Here is an 18,300-nt window from a genome sequence, read left to right on the forward strand (position 1 = left end):
ATGAATGAAAAATATTCTTGTTTCTGCTCAGTTAGAACAAGCAGGCCAGACCAATTTCAATTTAATACTTTATTAAGAAAAGTCATTAAGGGTTGATGCCATATATAAACCAAGCTGTTATCTTAAACTGACTTTCTATGTAAGTCTGAATAAAACCCTAACTGTAACTGCACATAATAGTCCTGCTATTTTAGGTCTTTACTGCATATTACTTATCAAGTAAAAACACAGGTCCTCTTTTATAATGCCATGTGTATACTAAACCAAACCTTGCAGAAGATGTAATATAGTATAAGGATATTTTCAAATGGGCAGCTGTGTCCTTTTATGATTTTCTAGACATCACACACCCCATAACTATAGTAGTAGAAGCTTGCCTTAATGAGGCTGTATGCATTGAAATGCAGAACTGAAAACCAGATCATTCTTTCTACATTGTTTTCCTTCCTCTCCTAGAGGATTGGACATTGTAGCACTGCGGTTAGCCTGGACCTGAGTCAGACATATGGGGCTTTGAATATTGACTGTGTCATTTACAGGTGCTCTAACCTCAGACAATTACTTGATACAACCTTGCCTTACCAGAGTTTTCATCGCCAACGTAAGGATGATAATAATAGTACCTATTTCCTATGGTGGTTGTGACAAGTGATACAATGCGTGTTAAGCATATATAGCACAGTGCCTACCACAGTGTTTAATTTAGCAGTAACTGTGACTGGGCCAAATGATTGGAAAATTACCTTGAGTTTAATGACATCCCATTAGGTACTTATACATCGTACTTTAACACTGGTATCAACTTTAACACAAATGATGGCCTTCTTGGGATTTAGATGTTTTCTCTCTTTAAAGTTTGATCTTTCTTTACTTAACAGTTTAACATCTATTATTTTTTAATTATCACCTCTTGTCATCAAAGTGATGGATAAGTAGAATGGCACTTTAAAAAAAAATCAAATTCTACTGGAATTGGTTCCCTATTAACAGTGGTTATATGTATCTGCTTCTCATTAGGAAATGAAAGAATTTTCTCACCACTTAGTTTTCTAAATGAAAGAGATAAAGAATGTTTGATTATAGACATTGGTATACCAAAATTTTCTTTTTGAAATTTATTTGAATGATTTGAATTCAATTTCAAGAAGAAGATATGACTCATATCCTCATGTTGGAATCTTCCTGAAAAACCAATTGTCAATTGTTCAACAAACCTTTATAAAATTGTAAGCAGTGTACTAAAACATAAAACGACCACTACTGCCTTAGAAGCTTACACACTAGTCATGACTCTTTGCCTTTAACCAGTAAACATGTTACAACTACTTTAAACAGAGCAGTGGATATGAAAAAATAAAACATGTATCCCAGACCTGAGTCATGTAATGTCCAGAAATTGAAATTTTAAAAATAATTACAATGTAATTTATCAACATATATAGCATGTTAAAATCTAAAAGATTATCAAATCCAACATCCTTATTTAAAGATGAGGAAACTGAGGTCCGGAACAGTCAGGAACATACAGAGAGAACGGGGACTAGAACCCAGGACTCCTGATAAACCTCTTCTGTCTTCTCATCTCTTATTGTACTAATGTAACACAAACTAAATATATAAATTGCTAAAGAGGTTTTCTAAGGAAATATCAAAGACTAAAACCAAACAAGTAAAGAAATTCAGCTTATTCAGGCTCTTGCACTGGGGGAAGCACCTTAGACAGGAAAGAAGTGTCTGTGCAAAGCAGATTTGCCTTAAGACTTTTATAAGAGCAGTAGGTAAATTACACATGGGATGATTTACAGCTGGGATTGTCTTGTGCTCAGGGGAAGTCTCAGTAAGTCAGCTGAACAGGAAATGTTTATCTCTGTGATTAGCTAGTTGAAGGGGAACAAATAGTTCTAATCCTCAGCTTATTATTTATGAGACAAAGAATGGGCGATTGGAGGGTCTGTGTCTCGTCTTTCAGCAGGTTCTGGCAAAAGGAAAAAGGTCTCTATTTGGCCTTGTTAAAGGTAAACAAGGAAGTCCTATATCATTCTTATGGGAGTCATGAGAAAGAATGCACACAGAGAGCCTTATCCAAAAAGTCTTATGGGAAAGAGTTTTTTAATTTGGTTATTTGGAGGTTTTGTTTGTCTTGCAGTAAGCTGTTTCCTAAAATATAACAGGGTGAGAGGATTCAAAATAAAAGGTTCGGGGGGGTGGGGGGAGGTATTTCTTAACCAACATCGTTTTCCAGGAGCATAGGGTCCAGGGAAAGTCCAACATTGTCAGGAGCGTGATCTGAACGCGGAGGAAGCTATTCCGTTACCAGCTGGAGGCCAAAATAGAGCTTGGGAACAAGAAGGGTGGGTGGAGAGACAGAGAGCTAAGGAAGACTAAAGACAGCTTTTATCCCCTTTACGATTTTTAAAGGCTGGCCTTGGGGGAAAGTGGCTCTTCTTTTAAATTCATCCTGCAAGATCTACCTCCACTAAGTTAAAGAAAACAATAACATCTTCTAGTCAGTATGTGCTGAATATATGACCATGTAAACAACATATAGATGATTGATATGACACAATTTACAGCCTGCTGTGTGGCTGCTTTAGCCAAGACTGGAGACTACAGCTTCACCTCTCTGGGCTCCAGTTTTTTCTCTGAAAAATTAAGGAAATTGGCTTTGTAGGGGAGGAAAAATAATCTTCTCTCCACCGTTCTAGGCTCTTGACTGAGCCTCCCTCCTCCCCCCACATTATAAAAAGAGAGATTAACAGGAAAACAAACCAATTTAATAACATGTATACCTCCTGTATACATGGAAGAGACCCAGGAAAACTGAGGAGCTCCCGGAAATAGCCCAAGCCATCACCTTAAATACAGTGTCCAGCTAAAGACAAAAGAAGTTGTTTGGGATTGGGAGCCAGTTACGGGAGGTTGTCATGAAAAACATAGCAAACAAGGGTAAGGTAGGTTGTTGTTCAGATGTAGGTCATTACCTTCTCTGCTGATTAGAGTTCCTAGAGATTCAGTCCTTCTCTTCCTGGTACAGCCAGGAAGGCACCCTTACAAATGGTGATTTCCCTTGGAGTTAATGTCTCTTACAAAAGGTAACTTGTACTAGGTTTTCTGAGTTTCTCCCATGTCTGCTGTTTCTTAAAAATAATCAGCCTGAAACAGTTCTTATGCCAAAGAGGCATACTTTGGGGTGGCCCCTTCTGCTCCCCTTCAGCTTGCAACCCTTTGGGGAGGAGGGAGGGAGGGAGGGAGGGGTAGTGGGCAGTGCACATTTGCAAATTAAATCTTACCCAGAAATTTCAAATGTAAATCAGATAAAAGCCACATTTCTCCAGATAAAATGGGGGCGGAGGGCAGCTTCCTGCCTCCCTCCTACTCCCTTCCCCTTTCCTTTCTTTGTCCTCCAGTCTCTTCCCAGCTGCTAGGGCTTTGACAAACACGGGGTGATGCTCAGTAGGACCAACTGAGCTCTAAGGTCCCTTCCAGCCATGTAGGTTATGAGTCAGTGAATTCGAATTTGTAGTTAAGGAAGAACAATTAGCCATTCCAAGTAAAAGCAGACCTGTTTTTGCAAAAGGAGTGTATACTCCTGGAAAGTGTCTGCAAAATTGGTAAATCACATTTGCCATTTAAAGTGCTTGCAGAGAATTCTGTTGCAATTCAATTAATTTCCAGTGCTCTGCCTTACAAGTTTGGGTTTTTGACATGTATGTAACAATGACAGTCTGCATTTAGAGGGCATTTACAATTTCAAAATACTTTAATGTCTTTTATCCACATAACTGTTTTATGTTGTAGCAGCTATTGTTACCCTTGTTTTACAGTTGGAAGGAAAACAAAAGCAGGTTAAGTGACTTGCCTTGCATGTTAGACACAGCTACAGGCAGGGCTGAGATGAGCATCCAGTTTCTCCTTACTGTTTGCTCAGTACCCTTCTTTGGACCCTTTCATTCTTTTTTAAAAAATTTTTCTCAAGGCCCATTGTTTAACAGCTGTCTTGATTAAAGATCTCAATGCATATGGTCAAATGTATACCCCTTCCCTCAGAGTACTTTGTAAACCTTACATTTCATATCAAAGATCTACTTTCAGCAAGTACTCTCCCACTCTCAAAGCAGAACACTCTCTCTCTCTCTCTCTCTCTCTCTCTCTCTCACTCAAGTGCCCTTGGGAATTGAATGTTAAACAGCACAAAATGTACCTTTCGTGACCTCCTCTCATTGTAAACCTAACCGGAGGGTGTGTGTGTGTGTGCACGCTTGAATTTTGTTCTTGTTTTTGTTTTTACCTGTGGCTATTTACATGGGAGGCAATTTATACACTGACACTTGTGCAATTGTGCACCTTGACTAATGGGTTGAAATCTAAATTTACTTACAGTTTCACTGATGTTTATTTCTCAGACCCAGTCAATAGGTAAAGGTTTATTTTGTGGTACCAAAGTACAGAACTGCACCAACCCCACCCAGGTAATCACTGTGCATTCAGATGGAACACAGGTCTGCAGTGTACTTCTGTGGTTCTTCACTATTGGTTCATAGGACATGTGGATATTAAAATGCACTCAGCTGCCCTTTGAGTCAACCCATAGTTTCAGTATCTTTTACTTAAAGGATATTAGAGCTCAGGATATTGTAGTAGAATTGGAAATAATTCATATAAGCACAACAAACCACATGAATAAAATAGTAGTAATGTACTAACAAAGACAACAATGTTGGGAGCATAACATTATTATTTTTAAAGATTGATGGCAAATTACGGTAAATGTTTCCTATAATGCTATATAGATGTTTCTCTAACACAAGGTTTCAGGGGGCCCAGCCAGAGTGCTGGAGCTTGTTTTCAACTATATTAAATCACTTTATCAATATACTTCAGTTTTAACAAAAGCTTTTCTAAAGCATAGTGGAGACCTGACTTTTAAAACAGATTTATGGAAAGGGTTCACTATGCTAAAAGGCAAACTTATTTACGGTATAAAAAATTCATGTTAAATGTTCTTGGTCATATATGTTTAATGTTTTATTCTTGTTTCATTTTAATCCTCATTTTACTTTTTTTTAAACTAATACACACCTTTCCTGTGATGCCAAATAGAATGTGTCTCTCTTGTCCCTCTAGTCCAGAAGTTATTTCTGACAGGGGCACTAAGTGGCATGCTGTAGGATGGCATATTCATCCCCTTGGAGTAGTCCTTCAAAGCCTAGGGGACCTTCTCATAATATCCTTATAACATCTTAGATTTTTGAAGAACCAGTCCATTGTAGAAATTTATCAGCCACGTGTATATCTAATTCTGTTGAGCATCCATTTATATCTTTCAGCCTGTATTATTGTTGGAGGAAGTTCAAACACTTACTAGCTTTCTCTTGAAGTCAAAGGTAATTCTAGTGTGTTAAATTTACTTCTGAAATTAAAGTCCTAGAGTTCCAGGATTTAATGCACAAGTCTGCCTTTCCCCCATGTATAACCTTGGCAATCCCATAGATAATAATTACATTTCCTTTCTTAGCCTTCACCTTTCTAATATGAAGACCATTTGGTTTTAGTTTTTGTTCTCTTCTTGTAGCTTCTATTTTCCCTTAGTCATTTTAAGTTGCCTTTTCCTATTTCTGTTGTGTATCCTACCAAAGGTATCTGGATCAGAACTCTACCCAGTTATCATCTTCCCATTGCCAGTGGGTTCAGAGAGGGGGAAGAATAAAAGTGAAAAGTTAGATTGTCAGAGAAATGATTCTTGACTGCCTCATTTTCTCCATTAAAATAATATCAAGGGAAGGGAATTGAAATCTTACTATTCAGAAACATAGACATTCATCATTTTTAATGCTATATGAGTCAAGGTGCTATTTTAAGTAAACTAAGTACTGTGCAGAGTTAACAAATGAAGCAGAAGACATAGTGTTTGTCCGCAAGAAAGATCCTGTTAAATAGAAGAACTGGAAGAAATGTGCACACTTACACATGAGGCCAAGTAACATGCAACCCACTGTTGTGCAGAAATAGAATCAGATGTTTAGGTGATGAAGAGGCTTAAAAGATGAAAACATGATTGTTATTATAGAAATAGTTTGAGCTGAGCCTTGAGAAACAAGAAAAATCAATCCTAGTTGACCTTAAGGAGTGCATATTTAGGAGAATGGGATCACAGAGTAGTAAGGGGGAAATGCAGATGGTAATAGCCTGAATGGTAAATGGATAACAATGAAGATAGAAGCAGCAGATGAAGACAGTTTGGCAAGGAAAGGAAGGAGATAAATAGCATGATAACTCGAGGAAGGGGCAGTTGGGTCATTTTATTCTTTTTTTTTTTTAAAGAGAAGTTTGTGCTTGTTTGAAGACAAAGAATAAGAAACCATAGAGAGGGTGACATTGAGGACGATAGTAAGAAAGGAGATCATGAAGGGTCCAAAGTCTCTCTGCAGGAGAGAAGAGGAAGAAGGACCCTCAGAGATAGACTGGGACACCAAATTGTATAACACCTGTTTTCATTTCTTCAGGGTGTATAAAAAGGAGTGGAATAGCTGAGTTATATGGTAGTTCTGTGTTTAACTTTAAGAAACTGCCAAGCTGTTTTCTAAAGACACTGCACCACTTTACATTCCCACTAGCACTGAGTAAGGGCACCAATTTCTCTGCATTCTTGCTAACATCTACTTATTGTCTATAGTTTTTATTTAGCCATACTAGTGGGTATGAAGTGGTGCCTCATGGTGGTTTTAATTTAAATGTCCTTGATGACCAATGATGTTGAACCTCTTTTCCTGTGCTGGGCCATTTGTATATATTCTTTGGAGAAATGTCTACTCAGATCCTTTGCCCTAGTTTTCAACTGAGTTGTCTTTTTATTATTGAGTTGTAAGACTTTTTAATGTATTCTAGATATAAGTCCCTTATGCAATATTTGATTTGCAAATATTTCTTCCTATCCTGTAGCCTGTCTTTTCATTTTCTTGATTGTGTCCTTTGAAGCACAAAAGTTTTTAATTTTGATGAAGCCAGAGTTGTTTTTTATTTTGTTTTATGTACTTTTAATGTCATATCTAAGAGACTATTGCCAAATCCAAAGTCACAAAACTTATGCCTATGTTTTCATCTGAGGATTTTATAGCTTTAGTTCTTAAATTTAGATATTCGGTCCATTTTGAGTTAATTTTTGTATATGGTATAAGTAAGCAGTTTAGCTTCACTCTTTTGTACATGGATATCCAGTTTATCCAGCAGTACTTGTTAAAACTATTATTCTTTCCTCCATTGAATTGTCTTGGTGCCCCTGTTGAAATTCAATTGACCATAAATGGAATGTTTGATTTCTTGACTCTCAGTTCTATTCCATTGACTGTATCTGTCATAATAACAGTACCACACTGTCTTGATTGCTGCACCTTTGTAATAAGTTTTGAAATCTGGAAGTGTGAGGCCTCCAACATATTATTTTTAAGATTTTTTTTAGTTATTCTGGGTCCCTTGCACTTCCATATGAATTTTAGCTCAGCTTGTCTATTTCCGGAAAAATTGGAGCTGGAATTGTGATAGGGGTTGGTTTTACTCTGTAGATCATTTTGGGAGGTAGTGCCTTATGAACAATAGTAAATCTTTTGATCCATGAACATGGAATCTTTCCATTTATTTAGGTCTTCTTAATTTCTTTCAATACTGTTTTGTATTTCTCAGTGTACAAGTCTTGCAACTTCTTTTGTTAAGTTTATTCCTAAGTTTTTTATTCTTTTTAATGATACTATAAATGGAAATTGTTTCCTTTATGTCACTTTTGTATTTTTCATTGCATATACCCATATTTATTCATTAGCATTTGAATTCTTTTTCCAAATGGCAATATTGTTTTCTTTTAAGAAGGTATTTTATTCCGTGTTGACCCATGACTCTGAGTAAATGTTTGAATATGTAACAGTGTGATAACAAATTTGAGTTTTGTACCAATTCCAGTTTTCACCAAAGAAATTCAAAAAGTTGGCTACTTCATGTACCACTGGTTATCAGCATACTGAAATTCTATAAACAAAGTTTATATTTCACCAGGTGGGACTGTATATCAAATCAGGAAAGGCTTCAATTTGGAAACTAATTTTTGTGAATACTACTTAATGGTCAAAAGACCACATCCAAAGAACTGGGAAACTCTAAAGATTTTAGGGAAAGTAGAAGTTCTTGCAATGAAGTAATAACTGGCTTTTAAATGCTGTATGTTCAACAAACAGATATACAGAGTCAAAATGCAATTCAACGTTAGTCCTTTAATTAAGGGTAAGATTTTCCCATTGCCATTTCATTTCTGTCTGAAAAAATTGATGTAATACCAGATAAGCTGGAATCCGAAGTCTTTCAATATCTGGCCATAACTGTTTAAAATTATACAGTAATGTATTTCTCATGTGTAAGATTAGTTAATGGACTTTTCTACACAATCAGCTATTATCAGTGTCAGTAAGACAGAGGTATTTATTTCTAACCATATTTTATTCACAGTTAATTCCCAAAGGTCTCTGTGTGTTGATGATTTCATTTCTTCCTCCCACCAAACCTTGTACTAAAATGTCAAAATAAATTATCAACACTATTAAATAAATTGTATCAGGATCACTATTTTATTAATTCATCCAAATAGTACTTACCAAGGGCCTACTATGTACAAGGTTCATTCTCCCTTTTCTTTCTCCTGCCTACTCCTGGGTCATATGATGGATATAAAAAGCATGTATAACACACAATCTGGAAAATCTGTCCCTGAGGAATCAAAAGTTGAGTATATATTTTTCTTCAAGAGTTCATATGAGGAAAATTTTACAAGGCACCATAGATAGAAAGGGTAGCCTTTCACTATCCTCTTTTCATCTCTTTACAGTTTTTGATCACAGGGAATAAGGGTTGATTTCACCTCCCCGTTTTGCTCCAAGCACTGATATTCTAAATTTCACAAAGACTTGTTACTGTGAAATAATTATTACATTTGAAGGAACAAAAAGAAGATGGTACTTAAATCATAAGACACACACTAGGACTAATTCAGGTGAAAGACCATGCCAAAGCCATTTGATTATGTCTTTTGAAAAGTTTGAACATGCTGTAGGATGAGGTGAAAGGCAAATATGATCTTAGGGCATATTTCTTTTTCATCTCTTTGGACAACATTCCCTTTGGTTAAAGCAGTACCTTCTTAGCTTAGATTGCTTTTATGGAATTTGCAGATGTCTTTAAAAGACTATTTTGATTGCTGCTATGGACAACACCATAGCCTTTAACCTAGTCATTTTTACACAAGGATCTGGTAGTGGAATCTTTTTAATGACCATGGGTCAATATTTCTACTAATGTTCCATTGAGTTTTGCACAGAATCACTGAATGCAGTCTAGCTATATTAAGTATAAAAAACAAACACATAGATATGTCCGGAATATAGTTATTTACTTCCTATCTTATAAAGAAAGGTTAGTAATAATCATGTTATTGGCATCCAGGTACGTCTGAGACTAGATATTACCAAGCCTTGGTTTAGTCGATACAGCCACTGACAACAATGTCTGTTACCAATTCAGGCTTCTATGTTTACCTTCTAGATAACTTGACCTTTTCCTTTTGAACTAAACAACCACAAGTTAGTTTGCTGTCCTTCAACATAGCCTTAATTGCCATTGGTTTTTCCCCACTCAGCAGTTGATGCCTGTGTTGCAACCTATAAACAGAGCATTTAGCTCAAACTAAGTTGGTGGATATTGGTGAGAGTGTGATAAATACAGGACTGTACACTTTGATATGCTGTGTGGCTCCCTGCACTTCATCTTGGATTTACAAGGAAGTGTTCTGTTCCTGGAGAATATGGTCTTCCTGGGCCTTCTGGTGTGCTTCAGTAAAAGACGTGATGAAGTAACAATTAAAGCATGAATACTGCAAGAACTGTACTGTCGTGCTGTATTTTAACTCTGCTGCTGACAATTTGCAAATGAAGGGTCAGAGTCAATGTTAAGTCTGGCCACAGTGATTCCACTCACCTGTATTGACACAGAATTTGTTCATGAATTCACATTACATCTAGTTTTTCTGCATGTCATTTCTTTCTCTTTAGTTTCCCCCTTTGAGCTACATTAAGAAAAATAATGAAATAATAAATTAACTAATAATCCCTACATTGTAATCCATAACAAATTTTTAGAGACGATAAAATGGAGCAGACTTCACTGATGTAAATGGCTCACATGGAGACATCTTCTTTTCTGACGCATTAAGCTCGAAAAGGTTAGAGGCTGAGAAATTTTCCATCTGCAAGCTATGAGAATTTCTCTTACCTAATACCAAATTGCTGCAACTAGCTTGCTTGGCTATTTGTATTAAATTATAGTCTGCTGTTCATACATGTTGTCATGTCTCTTCACCTACCTTGTTTTAACTGTGATACATGTTCTCAGAGGGTAAAGACCATCTCTTTTTAAAATCATTTTTATTAATGACATATGTGTATGCTTCAGGTATTTAGTAAATGCTGATAAACCGGGAAACTCCAACACAACTTCATGAATTTCTTTTGATTTAGTGACTAACATTTAGGTAGCCTCATTATGCACTATATGATGCAAAAAGTGCAGAAAGAAGAGATGGTGTAGCATTTGGTAAGGCTCGTATATAAAGGTTAATGTCCATCAGCCAGTTGTGCCCTGATTTTTTTAAATGACAATGTCTGTATGTATTAAAGGCTGTTTCTAGCACCTTTAAAATAATGTTTGCTGAAATTAAAACATTTTGAATTCTTTTATATTTATAATATTGTTTGCATGACCAAATAAGGTGTTTTAAGAAGAGATAAAAGCCCTGAGTGAGGGTGGCAGTTGGGCAAACTGAACATTAAGTGGAAGACACAAGTGTCCACATAGACACAGTCTGTTAATTGCCTGCTCAAATGAAGACATGTGTCAGCTCCAGGACCTTAGGAGTTAAATGTATAATCAACCCTTTGGGAACCAGACTGTTCTGTCTCACACAGAAAAAATAACTTTTAGTGAAAGTGAAAAATAAGGTCCTTAGTTGGTCATTTATCATCTCAAAGGGCATATTTTATTATAAATGTCAATTCCACAAAATTATGTGTCCTGTAATACATAATTATGTTCAAAATTGCATTTGAAATCTATTATTAACAGTTAACAGTGAACATTCTTAAAATAGTTATTACTCTTGGCCTTAACACAAAAAGCAATAATGGAGGTATTTTAGGAAGTTAAAAGCTGCAAGGCTTTGGCCTCTGAATAAAGTCACGGCAGGTGTGTTTCTTAATGGGCTGTTAATTTTGTAGCCAGTGAACACAAAGGACTGAGACCATGTGTGTTTTGAAACTGTGTTTGGTGTGGAGAAGGAGTTGATGGCTGAAAAATATAAAGGCAGTGTGAAATGAGGCCAAATTGAACATTCTCTCCTGAGGTGTAATCTTTCTTGCTTACTATCAAGCAAACTAATTCTTACCCCTCATCTTCCATTCCTTCCCTTCTCATCACCACTTAACAGGGAATTCCACAGAAACGTATATTAAACTAACACATCAGAAAGAAGTAGGAACTATGGCAATAAATAATAAAGATCTGACTATCCAAACTTGACATCCCCCCACTCAAACCAGCTCCTTCTAGGTTTCTTGGTTTGGGGATTCGCACCAGGTCACTCGGACTCGCGGTCATAGGCCAATCTTGATCCCTCCCTTAGCCACCACACCAAGTGTTCAGGTTTCCTAAGACCCTTGCTTCTCAGTGTGTGGGCTGTGGGCCTTGCACCATTGTCTTCTTCCTTCTTTCCTCTTTCTTTCCTTTTCCTCCCAGGGAAATAACTTTCCTATTATGAATAACTCTCCTTATATTTTAGATATATCTTTTGTAAAATTATGTAATTAGATTTTACTGTTTATATCAGAATGATGACTCATACCTTTTAAAGCAAGCATTTAGTTCATTGCCATTTGTTTTTTTAGTTAGAGCTACAGGTATATGAAATTTATCTCCCATCTTCTTTTATGTTTTCTAATTGATCCATTTCATCTAGTCTGTGTCTTCCCTTCTTTCCTTTCATTTAGAGAGATTATTTTTATCTAGTTCAAAACCATTTCTTTGTTTTTTAGCGTTCATGCTTGAAATTACAATAAGATTTTAAAAATTTACAGTAATCTGAAGTTAATTGATATTTGTATCATTCTTCAAGATAATACGGTTTTATACTCCCTAGATAATATGTGATTGGGTTTTTTAAACTTTATTGAAGAATTGACAAATACACTTATATATATTTTAAGTACAGAATGTGATGATTTGATATAATACACATTGGAGAATGATTACCAAGATCAAGATAATTATCATTTCCCTTCACCTCACATAGTTAACACAGTTAGCTCTGCTGTGTGTGTGTGTGTGTGTGTGTGTGTGTGTGTATGATGAGAATGCTGAAGAGCTACCCCCAGCAGCTCCCATGCATACAATACCCTATTAGTAATTATAATCACCGTGCTCTGGATTAGAACCTCAGGACTTCTTATTGCTGAAAATTTTAACCCTTTGACCTTCACCATCTCATTTGTCCCTCTCCCCAGCCCTGGCAACCACCATTCTAGTCTCTGTTTTATGAAATCACCTTTTGTTGTGTTTTGTTTGGTTTTGTTTTGTTTAGATTCCTCATGTAAGTGATACCATGCAGTTTTGGGCTTTCTCTGGCTTATTTCACTTTAGTATAATGTTGTCCAGATTCATCCACATTGTTGCAAATGGCAAAAGATTTCCTCCTTTTGTAGATTTGTATATACATGTATTCCCATTTTCTTTACCCCTTCATCTGTTGAAGGACACATAGGTCATTTCCACATTTGGCTATGGTGAATAATGCTGCAGTGAGCATGGGTGCGCAGATAGCTTTATGGGATCCTGATTCAATTCCTTCAGATATATACCCAGAAAGGGGATTGCTAGATCATATGGTGTTTCTATTTTTAATTTTTGAGGAACCACCACACTGTTTCCTAAAATGGCTGTACCATTTTGCGTTCCCACCAGCAGTGTATAAAGGGTTCCCTTTTCTCCACATCCTTGCCAACATTTGTTACCTCTTGTCTTGTTGATAAGAGCCAGCCTAACAGGTATGAAATGATATCTCATTCTGGTTTTGATTTGCATTTCCCTGATGATTAGGGATGTAGAGCATCTTTTCATACATCTTTTGGCCATTTGTATGTCTTTAGAAAAATGTCTATTTGGGTCCTTTGCCCTTTTTAATTGGATTCTTTGGGGGGTTTTTTGCTATTGAGTTACATGAGTTTTAAAAAACTTTTTGGATATTAACCCCTTACCAGATATATGGTTTGGGAATATTTTCTCTCATTCTAGAGGTTGCCTTTTCAATTTATTGATTGTTTCCTTTGCTGTGCAGAAGTTCTTTGGTTTGATGTAGCCCCACTTGTTTATTTTATAATAGATTAGAATGCACTTTTTCTGCATGAGCTGTTGGGCATACCCTAAATTTAGATCTTCATATCATTTCATCTGAATTATTGCCCCATAATTCCTATATCATTCTTGTGTCTCCCTGCTCTAAATCATTCTACCTTCTGCCTCAAAATTAGCCTTTCTAATATCCCCAAATCTCTCCCCTTTTCTTAAAAACCTTTTATGGCTTTCCATTCTTTACTAAGTGAGCCTTTTAGGACTGGCACTATAGAATATGGTCCTATAGAACATCAAGGTCCTATAGAATATGATGCCATCCTTTCCCTCCAACCCTATCTCCAACTGCTCCTCTAAATATCCACACACCCTACACCTTAGCTTTATAGTTTCCCTTCTCTTTGTTTTGGTTCAAGCTGTTCCTTCCATGTAGGACACCTTCCCAACAACTCTGTTGGAATCCTCTCCCTCCTTTAAGGTCCATCTTCAATACCACTTCTCATAAATGTCCTTTTCTGATTCATTCATTCATTCATTCATTCAGAATAAATATGTACTAATCACATACTACTTGCCTATATTCTTTTATGAACAAACCAGCCACAGCCTCATGGGCTTATATTCTATTGGGAGAAAACAGGCAATAAACAATAAATAAAAAAACATCTGATATGTTAGGTGGTGATTAAGTGCTAAGGAGAAGAATAGAGAAGATAAAGGGGCTAAAGACAGCTAGGAATGAGGAGCATCCTCCAACCAAATGCTTTTCCCTCCTTTGAAAAGCAAGCACTTATTTTCCTTTACAAGGTGGTTATTTGTGTACTTGTCCTATTTTCTCTTTTACATTCAAAGCTCTTTGAAAGCAAGAACTGCATTTTACTCATCTTTGTATCTCTTGCAGCTACCCAGATAGCACTTAGTAAATAATGGTTAAAAATGAATCAAATGATGGAAATAAATGTGACAGCAGTTTAAGAGAATGGGGAGACCAATATAGTGGTGTGTTAGGGAAGGTTCCTGGGAAGATACTTAATTTGGATAAAGCCTTGATTGATGGGTGGGGTGGGGAGGAACAAAGAGCTTACTTAGTAAGTTGTTTTGATCTATGTGTTCTTGAGAAACTAAAAATCACGGCTTTGTAAATTAATATTATGTGTAATTGTCTTTACCTTTAAAACCAGTGTTTCAGAAGGGACGGGCAATAGACACCGGCGAAGTTGACATTGGTGCACAGGTCATGCAGACCATCCCACCTGGCTTATTCTGGCGCTTCCAGATTACTATCCACCATCCGATATATCTGAAATTCAACATTTCTTTAGCCAAGGACTCTCTGCTGGGAATTTATGGCAGAAGAAACATTCCACCTACACACACTCAGGTATTTGATATGCTAGGTATTTCTTGACCCTTTGAGAGTAGAGGGTGGTGGGATGAATCGTTCAGCGTTTGTGGCTTGCAGAGTAGGTTGGACTTAAAGGTGAGGGCAGTCTTTGTAATGAGCAAATACCCAAAATAATCACATTCAAGCACATGAAAAAAACTAACATTGAGAAATACGGAATAGCAGTTAGCAGAGCAGATTGAGAAAAGGAAGTTTAAGAAATATTCTTGCAGCTTGACTTCTGGTTTCCTGGGACAGGATGATCATGAGCCTTCCCAGCCCCCTCATCTTACTTATTTTTGTGCCCACACCCCTTCACTGTTCCATACACCATGACCCCTTGTCCCAGCAAAGGAATGCTGGGAAATCAATAAGGGAAATGAGAGAAAAAGGCAAATTTTCATTCCCTTCTTTCTTTCCTTCATGAACCCATTTGGGGCCCTGCTTCATCTAAGAAGTAGCATAAGGGACCATAACCACCTGGAGCTTGCTTTTTTTTTTCCCCAAAAGCTATGACTTTAGTCCAAACCTCACTTTCTGGGTCAGAATAGGCAGGGAATTAGAATGCCACTAAATGTGACTCTTAAAAAGAAAATGTCCAAGGAAGTATGTATCATGTGCTTGTTCACCTATTAAGGAAGAAAAGGAGGGGGATCCTTTGAATTTTTAAATATGCTACCACAAAGGTAGTATCATGATGAATGTACTCAAATTGTTGACTATTCATTTATCTGTGTTAAAAACTGTAGAACTTTTTAATTTGTCAACAAGGTCATGGTAACATTTCTGTGGGAAATGTGTGGTTTCCAGTATCTTCTCCCTGATATTTTAGTAAGATATCAAGATTCTCTTGCATAATAGTGAACAAGATTTGTTTCTATTTCTTGGTTTCCTTATTTTTAAACAATAATTTTGAATACTCAGATTGAAAGGTTTATAACAATTATCCAGCAGGGTTATTTCAGAATGGTAATATACTTAAGAATGAATAACTTCATCTTCTGCTTCGTGCACCTCCAAAACAAAGAAGTATGAAACAGGGCAAGTGAAGTTAGAGATGTTTGTCAATGTAGAAGTAAAAGTAGTGGCTCATATTTGATGTTTGTGTTTGTTCCAGTTTGATTTTGTAAAACTAATGGATGGAAAACAGCTGGTTAAGCAGGACTCCAAGGGCCCTGACGACAGCCAGCACTCCCCTCGGAACCTGATCCTAACCTCATTGCAAGAGACAGGTTTCATAGAATACATGGACCAAGGCCCTTGGTATCTGGCATTTTACAATGATGGAAAAAAGATGGAGCAAGTATTTGTGTTAACTACAGCAATTGGTAAGCTGCCTTGGCTATTATTTTGAATTGACAGTGTCACTCTAGAAAGACACAATCAGTGAGTAAAGCGATACGAACACTATTTAAGCTTCTTGCTCACTCTGCCTTCAAGTCATTTTTCATGAAATGTCACTCTGAGAAAGGCTTATATTGTTGTGGTCATTCATGTCATGAAATGCTGATTAAGGTTTTTTAAATGCTCCTTTATTTGCTGCTATTGTAGGATACTTGCCCATCCATCGTTCTGTGTTTCCAACAACAGTGATTACCTGGATAATATTATTACCAAGGCTGCATAGATCAACAACTTTAGCGAAGAAAGGAATAAGCAAGAGAAGCTCTATTAATTCAAGATCTATTAGAAAAGAAAGTGCAAATAAATAACTTTTGAAATGGAAAAACTAGCACCAGTCCAGTTCTTTAGAACAACTGATTCTGGAACCATTAAGCTTTCAAAATACAACCTTAGAGTTATTTAGAGAAGAGTCTTAAGGGTAGCAATGGGCCATTCAAAGCCCTTTCTTTTAGAATTTTTTAGTTTTAAAAAATGATCACAATGGCTCTTTCAGTGTTCTCAGGGTCTTTTAAAACATGTTCTCTTTTGTACAATACCTACACACACTGTTACTCACTTCCACCCTTGTTAATCAGAAACACCTCACTCCTGTCATTTTTTTTTGTTGGTGAATTTGTTCCCCATGACCCTTTTTGTGAATTTTAAAGCTGAGCTCTTTAGCAATTTTAGAGCTCTGCAGGTAAACAACCCACAGACACAGTATTCTATTGGTGAATTTTCCTAAAACACATGTCTTTTAAAAGACGGGAAAATATTTTACAGCTGTCAGTTTTCTGTACAACTCTCACCACTTTATCCTTTAGTTAACCTGTTCAACCATATGTTTACAAAGCTGTGTAGACTGTTAATAGATATACCATCTGCTCTTTATAACAATTATGTTCTATTTTTACTTCATGCTGAAGACCTTGTCAGTACAAAACAGTATTCCAGCCATAAGATTATCAAAAACTTTCTTCTAAAGTAGTCAGAAATGCAGTAGAAATGCACCAATGATTTTTTCTCCTAGAGAAAAACTCCACTGACCTTTCATGTTCAAATGACAAAGTATTTGTTAAATTAGAAAAAACAATTGATGTTGTTTAGGCCATGACACTGTTTAGGGACTCACAGACTCAGTAGGGCAGATTCAATGGGCGCAGTAGCACCATTCTTGAAATTTTTCTTTGAGGGCCCAGTTTGGGTAATGCAGATGCCAACAAGTTATGAGAGGTTGAGTTTCTCCTAAGAAATTGAGCAATTAGAAGACCTAAAATATTTGTGGTTTTCTCTTCCTGTCATCCTTACCCCTAAGCTCAAGTTAAAACACTCAACAAATTATTAACCTTTCAAAAATCAATAGACCCAGAAATGTGATTAGAGATTTTTTTCCTGTCCCTTACTTCCTCCCAAAAAGAATTTAACCTTTGAGATATAATTCCTATTATCCAGACATGAGACTGTTAGTTTATGCAATAACATACTTGCTTTTTGCCTTATACGAGTCAGTTTCTTTACTTTTCTGTTGTCTTTTTAACATTAGAAGCAACAGAAACATTTCTCCTACAATTCCACTTAAAGAGAATCGAAGTAAATTTCTGAAAAAAAATCAGTTATATGTTATTTACTCTAAATTCTCCCCACTAATTTCTTAATGTTTTTATAATTTATCTTAATCATAGTGAAAAGAGACTGATATGTTTGATTAAACAAATTAAGGTATGAATTTAACTGTTCTAAAAGCTTATTGTCTATTTTATGATGTTAGAATCACATGATAGATCTTAACTATATTCGGCCTGCTACCAATAAGGATCAAGACAGTACTAATGACCAACTCTCACTGAATGACTAATGTAGGCTAGCCACTGCCGTATGTTAATATATATTGTTTTGCCGCAGTATAGACAGAGTTGTCAATATCCCCCAATCTCAGCTAACCTTTTCTGTAATATGATAACATATACCACTTCTGGAGACAACTTGGCCCTAAGCACAGCACTAGATGCTTTACATCCACTTTTCTTCTTTGATTCTCATCACAACCCTGACAGAATAGGTATAGTGATATTTGCATTATAAATAAGGAAACAGAGAGGCTT

The 18,300-nt window shown here is 36.4% G+C and overlaps 1 protein-coding gene across 2 annotated transcripts in view; it reads left to right on the top strand.

Moving 5' to 3' along the window:
* TENM1 (teneurin transmembrane protein 1) overlaps nt 1–18,300 on the top strand; it is a 735,522-nt gene that overhangs the window by 473,785 nt on the left and 243,437 nt on the right. For both annotated transcript variants that reach the window (XM_036880853.2, XM_036880855.2), the window contains exons 9-10: nt 14,613–14,812; nt 15,933–16,143. In XM_036880853.2, coding sequence (XP_036736748.2) covers nt 14,613–14,812; nt 15,933–16,143 — 411 coding nt within the window. The remainder of the gene's footprint in view (nt 1–14,612; nt 14,813–15,932; nt 16,144–18,300) is intronic.

This window comes from Manis pentadactyla, chromosome X, assembly GCF_030020395.1.
Source record: "Manis pentadactyla isolate mManPen7 chromosome X, mManPen7.hap1, whole genome shotgun sequence".
In the NCBI taxonomy this organism is placed as follows: Eukaryota; Metazoa; Chordata; class Mammalia; order Pholidota; family Manidae; genus Manis; species Manis pentadactyla.